General features: G+C 45.2%; 1 protein-coding gene across 3 annotated transcripts in view; it reads left to right on the forward strand.

Annotated features, from left to right (window-relative positions):
- The window catches only part of KIZ (kizuna centrosomal protein), a 112942-nt gene that overhangs the window by 93183 nt on the left and 3263 nt on the right, over positions 1-16496 (forward strand). For all 3 annotated transcript variants that reach the window (XM_081255958.1, XM_081255959.1, XM_081255960.1), the window contains 2 exons: positions 2717-2821; positions 6357-6453. In XM_081255958.1, the coding sequence (XP_081112084.1) occupies positions 2717-2821; positions 6357-6453 (202 nt within the window). The remainder of the gene's footprint in view (positions 1-2716; positions 2822-6356; positions 6454-16496) is intronic.

Raw genomic sequence — 16496 nt, forward strand, 5'->3', positions numbered from 1 at the left:
GTTTTTCTCTTGAGTGTTCTTGTGCCACATTCAGTGAACACAGAAAAAATTGCTCACCGCCGTCTAGTTTCAAGGTTGCAAGTATGTTCTGTGTGGCCTGTGCAGTGTTTTAATTTTTTTTTAAGCCAGAAGTCTGGCAAGACTAGGCCCACTTTCCCGGCTGGCAGCAGTCGGCCGTGGCCACAGAACAGCTGTCCCCTCCGGACAGGGCGTGAGCTCTCCCACCGGCCTGCGGAGCCCGCCCCTCCCACCGCTCCCATCTGGCCAGAGTCACATGTGTGGTCCTGCCGGGCCCCAGAGAGTGTCTGCACTGGCAGTCCTGCCCTTTCCTCTCTGCTGCAGAATCTGTGTACTTGAACCCCTCTTCCCTTGTTTCTACACAGGCTGTGTAGCCTGTAACCTCTCCTGATCCTTTTTTTAACCAAACCTTGATTTTGTTTTTCCTTTCTGGGTCATCTCTCAGTTCTTCGTCTGCTGTTTTGTGCAGCTCTTCTGCTAAAGTAACAGTGCATAAGGGTATCAGGTGCCGTGGGAGAACGACTCCAGTCCTGAGCGTCTGCTCCAACCCCTCCGGCTGCTTTGGGGTCGCTGGTCCTGCCTCAGTTAGTGTTTATTCCTCCAAGGGAGTGCACGTAATCCGTTCACCTTGTAAACCTCACTCTGCGCTGAAACCATTAGAGGAAGCATGCACTGGAGGTGGGGGAAGGCCATGTGCCCGGCGGCCCTCAGCTGGATCGTGCCAACCCTTGATTACTCGGGTCAGGGCCGCCACATCCCACGTAAAAACTGTCCGGACGGCCGCCAGTGACTGTGCTTGGAGAAGGAGCACAGGAGGTTTAAGGATCAAGCGCCCGTGAGGAGCTGGGCGTGGGAAGCGGGTGGGGTCTGGCTGCGTGGGCGGGAGAGATGAGCTTTCTCCCTCCAAACTGTTGTACCGTTGAAAGCAGACTGAGGCAGCCTGGACGGGCAGCCCAGTGAGAGAGTCCGAGTCCTTCGAGAAGGACGGGCAGGCCCCAGTATGGGAGACATGTGGAGCTGATTTCTGAGCACTAGGATGGCCCCTGGGCTGGGGTGACTAGCTGCCCGGTCCTCCCTTCCAGGCTCACACCGGAGATGAGATACATTCCATCTTGTATTTGGACAGAATACTTAATCCCCCACCCCCAATCTGAAATCACCTGATATTTTGCACAAAACCTGATATTTTGCACAAAAATCCTCTCCTGAAAATAAATAGCACATGTTTTCCTGGTTTCTGAGAAGCCTAAGAGCTGGCTTACTGGAGTCAAATGATTTCCCTTCAGACGGTAGACAGCAGAGCCCAGCTCCAGCTTCCAGCCACCAGGAGCCTTTGTTCATCAAGAAGCTGCTCTCCTTTCTCTTTCTCTCCCCTCTTTCCCCGCTTCCTTCCTTCATTTCTCTTTAAAAAATTTCTTTCTATCTTTTGCCGTCTTTTCCTTGACCAAATAAGTTTCACTGAATGCAGAAATAGCACATGGTCATTAAAATCTGGACTTGTATCCTAAAAGCTGAAAATCTTTTCGGCTGATCTTTCTAAAATGAAAACAAAACAGCATTTTCATGTTTTACAGTGATTCTTTACCTATTTAGAATTCAGACACTCCACCTTTGATTTTATTAATACCTTACCCCCTCAACAGATTACCTGACAATGAATCTGAGGTGACAGGTTGTTAGGATTAATCGGTGAGTGTTATGATGCACTCCTGTCGGAGCCACCCTGGGACAGTGGGTCTAACCTACAGCAAGAAACACTTTCTATCCCAGGCCACTTCCCCCCACACACACAGATGTTACACAAAACAGTACTTTCCCCTCGTGCATTTACTGCATCTGGTGTTTTCTTTATTAAAGTTTTCAAACTATCGATGCTAGTTCCAATGGACACTGATTTCACAATCCAACAATGTTAAAAAATGTTGCCTTAGGATTTATTATTTTCAGAGTTAAGAGTCCCTGATCTGTGCATATTTTAATTACATAGCATTTACTACTCAAAAATATGATGCTCATTTTAAATACTTATTTTTTATCTTGACTGATTCTCAGTAGGGCAGGGTAAGTTATGTTTTTCTCCTTCAGCATGATGGTAGCTTTAACCAGTAATAACGGGCCTTGTAGTTCAGTTCTTAAACTGAACCAGCAAGCACAGGAATGCAGCTGATGGCCAGCCCCTGGAGCTGACACGGGAATCCTTTAGTTAGTGGCCATGTTGAGAGTGTGGCCATGGGTGCTGTTTTGCTGTGTCTCTGCTAAAACTCTAACTCTGCATCCTCCGCTTTGCCCAGGAGTCCTTGAGACCTGAGGCAATGGGGAAGCTTGTGTCACTCAGGTCCTTCACGGGACCCTTATTTAGTATTCTTCCCAACAGTCTTCCCCACTTTAACTTAGAGCAGGGCTAAGGGCTCTGTTGATTGTTTCCTTTGACATGTAAAAATTTTTAAGTTTGCTGTAGTCCTGTTTGTCTTTATTTTGTTGAGTGTGCTTTTGGTGTTGTATCCAAGAAATCACTGCCAAATCTGATATCCTAAAGCTTTTCTCCTGCGTTTTCTGCTAGAAACTTAATAGTTTTAGGTCTTATATTTAAGTCTTTAATCCTTTCTGAGTTATTTTTGTGTATGATGTAAGGTAAGGGCCCAACTTCATTCTTTTTCCTGTGGGTATCTTGTTACCTGGGACTTTTTCTCATATACAGAAACGAAAGCCTACCAGATGCTGAAACAGTCTACCCTTCAGGACAGTGCACACCAAGCTGAAGACGGATTCCAGAAGGCCGAGGCCTCTGCATCACAGCTCTCAGGTAAGCAGGGCGGACAAGCCATAATCTGGGAGACGCAGGGCTACGGCCAGGGCTGTGTGCAGGGAAGTGTTATGATGCGCTGCTGTCAGAGGTTTCTGGAGTTTGCTTTGTAACAAGTTGTCACCATCTCAGAAGGAGCCAGTACTTTTCAAGTCCTTAATGAACAGGAGTTTGGAAGAAGCTTCCCTCCAGGATGTGTGCTGGCGATGGCCTTAAAGGCCCTTGGGTTCTGCCTGATGTGTCACAATGGTACCTTGTCGCTAAGCACCACAGACACCCCAAATTCTTTCCCTTCCCACCTCTTCCCAGTTTGTTAATCAGCAGTGGGGAGTGTCATCTGGGCTAGCTCCCTTGCCTGAATGATGGGAGATTTAGGGTTCTTCAAATGAAAAGACTGTAAATTCCAGTAAGAGCTCAATTTTAAGCTTAAATGTAGTTCCTTCAATTTAGGATTTTTGTTTTAATTGTAATCTTCTTAGTTTTCTTATACGTTATTATTGTATTTTTATTATTTTTCAGTGGTTTTTACTTTATTACACTTTTTTCTTTTTTTTTTTTTTTTTTTTGGTATAAGTCACCTCAACTCCCTTTGTGAAAGTAAACGGATTAATAACAGAAGGAAGTATACTTTAACGACTTGCTTTTTGGGGGCGGGGGCGGGGGTGCTGTGCTGCATAGCTTGCAGGATCTTAGTTCCCCGAACAGGGATCAAACCCAGGTCCACGGCAGTGAAAGCACCGGGTCCTAACCACTGGACTGTCAGGGAACTCCCTCTAATTTTTTTTTTATTATTATTGATTAATTAATTTATTTTTGGCTGTGTTGGGTCTTTGTTGCTGCACGCGGACTTTCTCTAGTTGCGGCGAGCGGGGGCTACTCTTCATTGCAGTGTGCGGGCTTCTCATCGCAGTGGCTTCTCTTTGTTGTGGAACACGGGCTCTAGGAGCGTGGGCTTCAGTAGTTTTGGCTCGCAGGCTCAGTAGTTGTGGCGCACACACTTAGTTGCTCTGCGGCATGTGGGATCTTCCCGGACCAGGGCTTGAACCCGTGTCCCCTGCGTTGGCAGGAGGATTCTTAACCAGTGCGCCACCAGGGAAGGTCCCCGCTCTAATTTTTATATAAACCACCATGCTGGGATTTCACCTATCAAAATGAATTTCTCCTATCAGAATGAATTTCACCTATCAGAATGAATTTCACCTATCAGAATGATTTCACCTATCAGAATGATTTCTTAATATCACATAATTCCCAGTCCATATTCAGATTTCTCAATTGTCTCAAAGATGTCTTCATCAGACAGACATTTTTTTGAGGGAGATATTTATGGTACATCAGACTTAGCTGTCTGTCTTTGGAGAGCTATTTCCTAGATAATATTAGTGTTAGAATTAGTTACTGCAAAATTCAGTTATTTTGGTTGTTGTGAGGATTCAGTGAGCCAGTGCAGGTTAAATGCCCAGCACAGTGCCTGGTAGAGAAAAGCCCCTGGGGAGGGCTGGCCATGTTGTTGGTGGTGGTGATTTGAACTCGGCAAACATGAGACATTGTAGTTTGTTGAGGTATAAACAGGCCTCTGCCCCGATGGAGGTCTGCATCACTCTAGAAAGGTACAGCTCTTGTGAGCCCTTCACTGTTTTTTTGTTTTTAATTTATTTTTTATATATTTATTTTTGGCTGCATTGGGTCTTTATTGCTGCACGCGGGCTTTCTCTAGTTGCAGCAAGTGGGGGCCATTCTTCGTTGCAGTGCATGGGCTTCTCATCACGGTGGCTTCTCTTGTTGCGGAGCACGGGCTCTAGGCACACGGGCTTCAGTAGTTGCGGCTCGCGGGCTCTAGAGCACAGGCTCAGTAGTTGTGGTGCACGGGCTTAGTTGCTCCGCGGCATGTGGGATCTTCCCAGACCAGGGCTCGAACCCGTGTGCCCTGCATTGGCAGGCAGATACTCAACCACTGCGCCACCAGGGAAGCCCTATCCACTGTTTGCTTTTCATCACTATCTTCACATTTGAATCACAGAACCAGAATCCAGAGGGATCTCAGAAAGTATTTATCCAACCCCCTCATTTTACAAATTACCCAAGAGAGTAATGCCTCTTTTGGAGCATTACAACCCATTAGCAGGCATACATGGTTTGGAAGGTGACTCTACAGATGTGATTTTGGTAAGTATATTTTGGATGGCTAATAGGACAGGCTCAAACAATGAGTAAATTTGACATAAGTTGTAGTCCCTTGGATGTGTATCAAAAATTATAGTACTATTAATATGCTAATGATTAGCATATGAGTTTGTTCATATGACGTGATCCACACAACACGGGTTGTACAGCCAAGCACCCCTCGATTCGGTTGCCTTCCTCCACACTCAAAATCATACCGTGTGCTTTGTAAGACATTGGGATCCTCGAGCTGCTCCTGGTAGTGCTGGATGGCATTGGAGGTAGATGCTGGCTCTGGAGTTTATTGTGCATTTGGTCACGCATCACATTTTCATTCTCGCCCTCACCCTGACCCTAGGGACTTTTCTGAGCTCCCAAGAGAAGCAGGCGGTGGGTGGGAGAGCCACATGCCCAGTGTGGAACGTCACACACTGAACGCAGAGCCACCCCAGATGTAACCATGGATGAGGAGGCACGTGGCTCATTGGTGTCAGGCGCCAGATCTCTGTCTCCACACCTGTCTCTAAGGAAGCCACTTTGTTTTCATGTCTGAAAAGACCTGGTCCTGTTAAGCGGGTGCAGACCCTCTAGGGGCCGAACATGGACACATTGTTAAGAGAACCACTTTGCTTCAGAGGTTACGAGCAGGCACACAGATTACAGGTTAGGAATGCAGCAGGTGCCTTTCGAGGTGATGCTTATGCACCCTCTATCCGCAATCTTGTTTGACTGCCAGTTAAGAATCAGACTTGTAGCGGAAACATCCAAGGTGAGGACGCCCAGGAGGCAGAGGTCAGGGATCGCCCTGCAAGCTGGGAGCACTGTGGGGTGGTCTGGTTCCCCAGGCTCCAGGGAAAGGGGGTGGACTGTGCATCTTCCCCATCACCCTTTTCAGGCTAGTTAACGAGTAGCCTCGATGGTTTTCAGTGGACGTTCATTCTCCTCCACGAGAGGGAGAAAGAGAGGATTTGGCAGAGGGGATTAAAGGTGGGTGGGCAGTAATGTCATCCAGAGGTATCAGTTGCTTCTGAGACTGGTTCCGAGTTCCCGTTAGCTCGGTGAGCCAGCGCTGCCCCCGTGTTATAACAACTCGAATTATCCAGAGCTTAGTGCCACGGTGGAGACCCATGTTCTCACACATGAATCATGGCCTTTAAAATGGTGCCCTTTGAATGATTTTACTTTTTACGTACTCTGTAACTATCACGGGAAGCCACCCCCTTCCTTTCCGTGTCATTCCCTGCCTCAGAAACCCCTCGCTTTCTGTGAACAGCTCTTCCTCTGTTGATGTTTGTTTTACAAGTTATCGTGAGGCCGCTTCTGCTTTCACTGCGATGGCCACGCTCACTCTCCACGCTTGTGCTTGTCACAGGTTTGAATATTGGCAGCGGTACATTCAAGACAAAGACAACTCACAAGATCTCTTCAGAAGCGAGTTTTTCGTCTAGCGAAGGCAGTCCTTTGTCAAGGTAAAGTCCCGCAAGCCTTTCTGAATAGCGGCGGCAAGACGGGAAATGTCACTCCTCGGGGAATTAAACTCTGGCTGCAGATGATTTTGCTCTGTGACTTGATGGAAGGTTATGGTTTGGGTTTTTGTTTATCTGAAATGACAGTGGAAACTTTAGTCTACCTTTGAAAATATTTGCACCAGAGCCAAGTATTGTTTTGCAGCTGTTGTTTCCTTGGTTTAAGACTCAATTGACACCTCAGTGAACCACAAATTAGCGTCTACAGCTGCTCGCAGTAGGGCTGCTTAGAAACCACACAATGGAGGGTGTCGGAGAGGGCAGAGAGAAAGAGCCAGGCCTTAAAAGAAATAAAGTGGCCTGTTTCTTCTTTCTGAGACCGCAGACATATATACAAGCAATTGCTGGATATTTGTTTTTGTATTCCTCTTTTTTACCAAGTATTTGGGCTGGACTATTCTTTCCCTTTCTGATACCTTCTTGCTTATTTTCAAATGTGAAAATTTATCTTTTCACATTTGTTAAACTGTAGCACTCCTTGTAAGTTTTTGGAGCGGTGATAAGTGAGTCGTGTGCTAGATTTGTCATCAACATAAAATACTAATTGTTCAATGGCATTGAGTCACTTAGGAAGAATTTGTGGATGGGAGTAGAAGCAGTTGTCTGATACATACCTACCTTTCCGCTTTGGGCTAAATAGCGTTTAAAACAACACAAGTTTGCCTTTTGTAATAACATTTCCCCTCAAAAGATGTCCTGTAGATGACTGCATTACATTCGAATTAACTGCTCGTCCTGATGAAATTTTAAAACAGGAACTTTACGTTTGTAATGTCCCGTAAGATAAAATTATTTGTTCAGAAATGTGGTATTTTTACAGTGAAAAAAAATCTCATTTTCATTTCTATTTTGAAAAACACTACAGTATTTTTAGGACCTGGGATATATTTAAATGAGATTGGTTTTCTGATATTAAGTTCTTACTTTTAGAAACCTGGTGTGTTCAATTTTAGGGAATCACTCTTTTAATTTTTAGAAATTATTACCTTTAATATCTTTCATCTCTGTTTTTGAAGGAAGTGAGAGATAATGAATTATGGGACAGGAAGAGTGTTAAAGTATTATATTTTTATGATTATATTATAAATTTAAGTTCTAGGTCTCCTGAAATAAATTTTAAAAGATAATAAATTCTACAGGTAGCTTTTAGGGTTTAATGTCACCATTTGGCTTAATAATACGTCCCTTTAGGTTTTCAAGATTGTTAGAAGTGTTTATTTTCTTTATATTTTAGAGGCACTAAAAAAACCAATTCTTCTTAAACTTTTATTTATATTTATATGTGTGTGTGTGTATATATATTCTTGGAGTAATGTTTAAACACATTTAGAAAGCAGTCGGATTCTGTAGAATATTTTCTCAGTCTGATCATTTGACATTTCACATCTTGCATCTATATTTCATTACAAAATCAAACTCGTTTCCCTTTCAGTTGTTTTTTTTTTTTTTTTTTTGCGCTACGCGGGCCTCTCACCGTTGTGGCCTCTCCCGTTGCGGAGCACAGGCTCCGGACGCGCAGGCCCAGCAGCCATGGCTCACGGGCCCAGCCGCTCCGCAGCATGTGGGATCTTCCCGGACCGGGGCACGAACCCGTGTCCCCTGCATCGGCAGGCAGACTCTCAACCACTGCGCCACCAGGGAAGCCCTTCCTTTCAGTTTTAGGCAGGAGCCTTTTGTTGTTACTGTTGCTTCTGCATGAAATTAATTTCCTAAATTATAAGTAATCACATCATCCCCTTCCTGGAAAAAAAAAAAAAAAAAAAAAGAGGCCTTCAAGGGACCCTTGGTTCTCGACAGTTGATAATAATCCAGAGATGAAAATTCTGGGCATGGGGTGTGTGGGTTTGGCGCGCTGTTTGCCACGGTTGGTTCTTGTGCTGGGTTTGGTGTTCATACGCCGCCTTAGGCTTTTGAGAGCCCCGGGCTCGCTGTTTGTGCCTGGATTCGCTGAAATTTCTTAGAGGCTTACATTTAAGGATCCCACTTACTGCAGTCACTCCTCGTGCTTTATTGCTTTTACAAGTGGTCTCGAAACCCAGTACTTGAGAATAAACGTAACAGTGCAGTGCTGCTGTAGCACTTTTAAAAATTCTTCTTTGCTCTATTTTGTCAGTGAGCTGATGAGCAACCTCAAAAAAAGAAAAAAAAAAAAAAGGCCCTGCTGGACCTTAAAAAAAAAAAAAAAAGGCTTCCTCTGATGTCCTAGAGACAATAATTATGATGCGCTAGTTAAGCCCAAACTACAGCTGAGGGATTTTACTTTAAAGCAGGGGCTTGGGCGCAAAAATGCATTTATAGCTCTTTGTCTGCACCTCATTATGTGTGGGCCTGATTCATTAAGTAATTGGTTTGCAGTTGTTTACATGAGTATTAAGGCCTTCCTTTCAGCCGCCTTTGAGAGATACATTGTGCAAATGTTGCCTGTGATGAATGCAGAATGAGGACCAGAGGGTCCGTCCTATTGGCTAAACAGTGCACTCTGTTGAAAAGCCAGAGAAAGGGATTGGGTGCTGCTTTGCATAGCAATGACTTTCTTAATAAGCGTTACAGATTAATACACACAAGCTATAAACGATGCAAAGAGATACTCTTAGCACATTTATCCATGCTCATTTCATTGTGATGGTGGTGGGATCCCCGTGCTTTCATACTCCGTTGTCCAGAGCAGCGGCTTCAGTGCATGAGCCGTAATAGAATCCGATGTTTATTGTATTATAAACCACGGGCAAGTAGGCAGATCGGCAACAGTTTATTATTAAAGATTCTTTCAGTGTAAATCTTTTTCTACCATTGTATTTGCCTCAGCAAAATCATTTTGTGGTTGAGTGGGGATGAAAGGCATAATGTACGAAGGAGTGAGTCCTAATAGGAAGCTGTTCTCTGAGTAAAGACCACTTGTTCCCTTTTGTTGAGAGGTGCATGCCAGAGCTTCCTCTCCTCCGCAAACACTGTCTCGCCCCACCTTCCCCGGGAAGCCGTTTTCACTCTCCCGGATCCATTTATTCAACAGAGAGCGTATTTTAACCGCCTGCCATGTAACTGCGGTTTACTGCTTGGATTGAGATAACGTTCTACCGAAAGAAAAAGATGAGTGCTTGCAACATAATTGCCTGGGGAAAAGGTAGCAGAAGTCACCCAGCTACCGCCCCCTGGCAGGGCCGCTGGTGGCATTTGGTGCCAGCCCTGCAGCCATGGGAGTGGCCAGCGGAGGGCACCAGGAGGCAGCTGCTGCTCCAGTGCGGCCGTCCTGTCTCTTCTTGCCTGATCCTGTGCCGCTTCCCCTGGGATGATAAGGTGATCACAGGGAACACTGCAGTAGTCCAGAGAAATAAAAGTGAGGTTTTTCTGCAAGTCCTTTATGTTCTGGTATAAAAGCCCCAGTCTCTGTCTCTGGTTTAGCAAACTACATTCTCCATAAATTCTACCAAAGTAGCAGCTTCCTAAACATTCCACGTTTCTTGTCATAAGCCCGCCTACTTTATTTTTTTGACACAGCACGAAAGAACAGTCTTTGCTTGATTGGCCGAAGGGAAGGAGTAAAGAAGTTGACCCCTGAAAAATGGCATCTGCTGCAGGGCCCCTGGTTGACCATCAGAGGGCACTGAGACTTTGTCAAATTAAAGCTGTCTCAGACCCGTCTGCCCCTAACACTTAAAATTGAGGATTTACAGGGATATGTTGGTACACTGATGGGGAGTTTTTATTTTCTTTCCGATTTTTTTTTTTTTGCCTTGTGCTTTTCAGAAACATGTCTTTTTTGAGGAAAATTCTAGCTGAAGATTCTGTGTGACACATTTTAATACTGATTTTAGCTTAGTCAAAATCATTAAACGTACAGAATTCAGAGTGTAGAGACCACATCTTCTCATAAGTTAGTTAATCTTTTCAGGCTTATGATAAGACTCTAGAACTGCAAGGGCTCTTCCCGCTGGGGCCCTTCCTCATCACCCCCGACACCATAGGCCATGTTCTTGGTAGGACCCTCAAAAGCTCATTGCCAAACTTGACGGACGTGGCCTCAAAGCCACAATAAGTTGGGTATGTTTGTTAATGGGCTGTAGATATGTTTTTCTTTCAAAAATATGTTACTGACCATGAGGTTGAGAGTCTGTGTTACTAACCTTAGAACATCCCACGGCTCTGAGGAGCTCCTGTGGCCCACCTCCCTGGGTCCCTGTGCTCACCCGACAGCCTCCGTCACCCCTCACACAGCACGCTGCCTCCTGAGCCCTGGTGTGACTTTATGATGAGTCTCCTAGGAACCATAGGTTTTCCATGCCTCACTTTTGTCTCTACTTGCTGGCCCCACAAAGCAAACCTGAATCCTGGCAGACATCCTTGCCCCCTAACTTTGTACTTATGTTGACCGTGTAGCCTATTTCTAGCGATATTATTAGCCTTTTGTTCATATAAAATGAATAGTTGAGGGACTTCTCTGGTGGTCCAGTAGTAAAGAATCTGCCTTCCAATGCAGGGGACGCGGGTTCGATCCCTGGTCAGGGAACGAAGATCCCACATGCCGCAGGGCAGCTAAGCCCACGCACCAGGACTACTGAGCTCGCGCACTGCAACGGAAAATCCTGCACGTTGCAACTAGGACCTGACACAGCCAAAACTAAAAACAAAATAAAAATTTAAAAAATTAAATGAACAGTCAACACTCTTAATTTTGACTCTTTCTCTAGTACCCGTGTCAGCAGGATCACATCCTAGGTGTTCACTAGGTGCTGTGCTTAGAATAAAACCTGCTGTTAAGACCCCAGCTGATGATAACTTCTTATGTGTAGCAAGGATGAGAGCAAAAGTGATTTTGATGAGAGTTGTCCTTACCTGTCTGTCCTAATTCCTTATCAATAGCAAGGGAATTTATAAACAGCATCGAAAACTAAGATGGTGTGATGGACAGACAGAGAGAGAAGACATGCGACAGAGCCAGTGTGGCAAAATGTTGACAGGGAGCATCTCACTGGTGGGCACATGGTGGTCACTGTGCAGAGGGGGAGGTGCCACACCTCCCAGGACACTGCGCAGAGACGGTGTCCCGTGAATGAGACCAGCAGAGCATGCTCACGCCTTAATCTAATCAGTTATCTGTGGTGTCTTACCTGAAAGTGGTTTGTTTGGAAATAGGACCTCCAGACTAATTGTAAAGTTCTAGGGAAAAAATTAAAACTGTGCTCTCTTGGATTCCAGGAGTCGCCCACGAGCAGGCCGGGGAGGGCGGGCTCCCTGGCTTGCTGCCGGGCATCAGGTGGTGGCAGCGCTTCATGAAGGTGTCTGCAGCCCTGGCCCTGGGCCTCTTCCTGGTTCTGTGCAGCCTGTAGGCTGAGAGAGGTTTTATGTTTTTTAATGGTTGGGAAAAATCCAAAGAAGAATAATGCTGCACGATACCTGAACGTTATATGAAATTCAAGTTGCAGTGTCTCTGAGCGACGTTTGCTTGTAACAAAGCCACATCCGCTAGTTCACATATTGTCCGTGGCTGTTTTCATACAGGAGCCAGAGTAGAGTAGTTATGACAGAGACCACAACACCTGAACCACTAACTCACTGGCTCTCTACAGCTCACCTTCGCTGCCTCTGCCTTACACAATGGAGGTGTGACGTCCACGCTGTCAGGGAAGGTCAGGCCGTCAGAGTCCAAGCACATCTGATGGTGCACAGGGACCATGCCCCGTGGCTTATAACCTGAACTCTCGCATTCTTATGCTTTCCTATGTGCATTTGGTTTGGGTTCTCTCTCGTTTACGAGGATAGCTAAACGAGTTGGCTCTGTCTACTCCGAGATCTCTCACCATCCCCTTTGGCCTTGACTTAGCTTTATTTTTATTTTATTTTATTTATTTATTCATTCATTCATTCATTCATTCATTCATTCATTCATTCATTTATGGCTGTGTTGGGTCTTCGTTTCTGTGCGAGGGCTTTCTCTAGTTGCGGCGAGCGGGGGCCACTCTTCATCGCGGTGCACTGGCCTCTCACTGTTGTGGCCTCTCTTGTTGCGGAGCACAGGCTCCAGACGCACAGGCTCAGTAGTTGTGGCTCACGGGCCCAGTTGCTCCGTGGCATGTGGGATCTTCCCAGACCAGGGTTCGAACCCGTGTGCCCTGCATTGGCAGGCAGATACTCAACCACTGCGCCACCAGGGAAGCCCCTTGACTTAGCTTTAGACGTTAGGTGTGACCTGGAGAAAGAAATATTGACCCTATGAGTCATGTGTAATAAAAATCAACCTTCCACTGCAGTGTCACATCGACTAGCAGAGACGATTTCCCAGAGGGAAAAATACTTCCCCTAAGGGGTGAGGATGGCATCGGAAACACCTGGACGCATTTTCCACCTTCCTCAAGGGTGAACACATGCGTTTAGTTCTGAAACATGTTTCTGGGAAGACACTTGAACAACTTGATCTGAACTCAGATAGAAGTAGGAACATGCCAATTAAATAGTCTAACATCAAATGTTGATCACGTGCCTTTAGGCAAGGCCCTATGCTTAGTGAGGCTCACGTATTCCTTCCACACATATCACTGAGCACCTACTAAGTGCAGAGCATCGGGTACCCCGGGGACTGAAACTGGTACGGTGGCAGCTCTCATAGAGCTGACAGCCTAAGGGCAGTCACGTGTCAGTTAGTGACAGAAATGGCTGTGAAGTAGTAAATTCAGTGAGGACTCGGGGGTCGAGGGTGGGCTGTGGGGGAGGCTACAGCAGGAGGCCCAACGAAGCCTGGGCGTCAACCTTGGAGACGCTGTTCAGGATTTAGTTCTTTTGCCAAAAGCAATGGGAAGGCACTGAAGAGTTTTCAGCAAGGAGGCAGAGGGGTCAGATTTGTGTTTCGAAAGCTCACCCTTGCTGCCGAGTGGAAAGTGGGTCGGAGGGGACAAGGTGGATGTGGTGTCACTAGTTAGGGGGCTGTTAGAAGGTCCAGGCAAGAGATGCTGGTTTGGTCGACCAGGCGGTGGCAGTGCATAGGGGACGGGTGAGGACCCTTGGAAGTGCTGGGAGGTAAACTTGGCAGGACCTAGGGGCTGATTGGGTGTGGGAGGGCAGAGGAGTGGCGAGGGGTTGGGAGGGACTCGAGGCTTGGGGTCCATTAGCTGAGACAGGAGAAGGGCCCAGGTTTGGTGGGGGAGCTTGAGTTTGGCTGTGGATGGGCGTGTTGGCCGTGAGACTCTTTGGAGGCAGGCCAAGTTGGAGCCAGCGGGTGAGCCCTGGACATGCATGTGGAGCTCAGAGCAGGGGCCAGGCTGTAAGGACCTGGCATGTGCTCGCCTGCCTCTGTGCCCTTGCCTTGGGCCTGGCCTGGAAATCCTTTCCAGCTCTCACAGTAGAGTCCAGGGAGTGCATTGCTTCCTCTGGGATCCTGCAGCCACACCACCACCCGCCCCATCATCCACCTGTTCTCTCAGTCCTCCTGCCTGCCTCCTGCCTGCAGTGCTCCTGCCGTCTCCCCACAACCCCACATGGCTCTTACTATTTGAACGTCACCTAGCAAACTAGTCTCTCTGCATCTTTACAGCATTGTTATGTCTGCCTACCCACCCCGCACTGAGCCTGGTGTCCTCATGAAGTGGGAGCTGGATAGAGAGTAGACGCAACCCACAATTGTGTTTTGTGTGTGTGTGTGTGGGTGTGCATGCACTCTTACAGAAGGTGGACTCAGGTTTACGCTGTCAGCAGCCACCTGACTGGCGGCCTCCATGACAGTCAGCACTGGCTGTGGGGCCGTCCACTCTTCATGGAGAAATGGCATAGGCCACTAGTTGGTCACATCAGATAAACAGGCACTCACCAAGGAAAGCTAAAAGCGTTTCCTCTAAGATCAGGAACAAGAGAAGGATGCCCACTCTTGCCACTTTTATTTAACATAGTATTGGAAATCCCAGCCACAGCAATCAGTCAAGAAGAAGAAATAAAAGGAATCCAAATTGGAAAGGAAGAAGTAAATCTGTCACTCTTTGCAGATGACATAGTACTATACATAGAAAACCCTAAAGATGCCACCAGAAAACTACTAGAACACATCAATGAATTCAGTAAAGTTGAAGGATACAAAATTAATATACTGATATTTGTTGCATTTCTATACAATAACAGTGAACTATCAGAAAGAAATTAAGAAAATAATCCCATTTACCATTGCATAAAAAATTATAAAACACCTAGGAATAAACCTACCTAAGGAGATAAAAGACCTGTACTCGGAAAACTGTAAGATACTGATGAAAGAAATTGAAGAAATTGAAGACAATACAAGCATATGGAAAGATATACTGTGTTCATGAATTGGAAGAATTAATATTGTTAAAATGACCATACTACCCAAGGCAATCTACAGGTTCAAGGGCATTTTTCACAGAAATAGAACAAATAATTTTGAAATTCATATGGGAACACAGAAGATCCCGAATAACCAAAACAATCTTGAGGAAGAAGAATAGAGCTGGAGGAATCACACTCCCCTAACTATGAAGCTACAATCATCAAAACAGTGCATTACTGGCGTAAAAACAGACACATAGATCAATGGAACCAAATAGAGAGCCCAGAAATAAACCCACGCATTTATGGTCAGTTAATCTATAGCAAAGGAGGCAAGAATATACAATGGAGAAAAGACCAGTCTTTTCAACAGGTGGTGCTGGAAAAGCTGGACAACCACATGTAAAACAATGAAATTAGAACATTCTCTAACATATACAAAAATAAACTCAAAATGGATCAAAGACCTCAATGTTAAGACCGGATACTATAAAACTGCAGCGGAAAACAGGCAGAACACGCTTTGACATAAATCGTAGCAATATTTTTTTGGATCTGTCTCCTAAAGCAAAGGAAATAAAAGCAAAAATAAATGGAACCTAATTAAACTTAAAGCTTTTGTACAGCAGAGGAAACCATTGACAACATGAAAAGACAGCCTACAGACTGGGAGAAAATATTTGCTAATGATATGACTGATAAGCGGTTAATATCCAAAATATATAAACAGCTCATACAACTCAATATCAACAAAGCAACCTGATTAAAAAATGGGCAGAAGACCTGAATAGACATTTTTCAAATTTATTGAAGAAAACATAGAGATGGCCAACAAGCTCATGGAAAGATGCTCCACATTGCTAATTATTAGAGAAATGCAAATCAAAACCACAATGAGGTATCACCTCACACCAGTTAGAATGGCCATCATTAAAAAGACCATGAATAACAAATATTGGCGAGGAGAAAAGGGAACCTTCCGTACACTGTTGGTGGGAATGTAAATTGGTGCCAGCCACTGTAGAAAACAGTATGGAGGTCTCTCAAAAAACTAAAAATAGAACTACCATATGACCCAGCAGTTCCACTCCTGGGTATGTATCTGAAAGAAATGAAAACACCATTTGAAAAGACACGTGCACCCCAATGTTCATAGCAGCACTATTTACAACAGCTAAGGTATGGGAGCAACCTAAGTGCCCATTAACAGATGAATGGATAAAGAAGATGTGGTACATAAATACACAATAGAATACTCCTCAGCCATAAAAAAGAATGAAATTTTGTCATTTGCAACAACATGGGTGGGCTTAGAGAGTACTACACTAAGTGAAATAAGTCGGAGAAGGACAAATGCTGTATGATATCACTTATATGTGGAACCTAAAAAATACAACAAACTAGTGAATGTAATAGAAAAAGAAACAGACTCACAGATACAGAGAACACTAATAAAGACCTACTGTATAGCACAGGGAACCCTACTCAATACTCCGTAATGTAATGACTATATGGGAAAAGAATCTAAAAAAGAATGGGTATATGTGTATGTATAAGTGATTCACCTTGCTGTACAGCAGAAACTAACACAACGTTATAAGTCAACTATACTCCAATAAAAATTAAAAAAAAAAAACAAAACAGAGAACAAACTAGCGGTTACCAGTGCAGGGGGCTGGGGTGTGGGCGAGACAGGGGGAAGGGATTAAGAGGTACGGATA

This window comes from Mesoplodon bidens (assembly GCF_964165515.1).
Source record: "Mesoplodon bidens genome assembly, chromosome: 15".
Lineage (NCBI taxonomy): Eukaryota > Metazoa > Chordata > Mammalia > Artiodactyla > Ziphiidae > Mesoplodon > Mesoplodon bidens.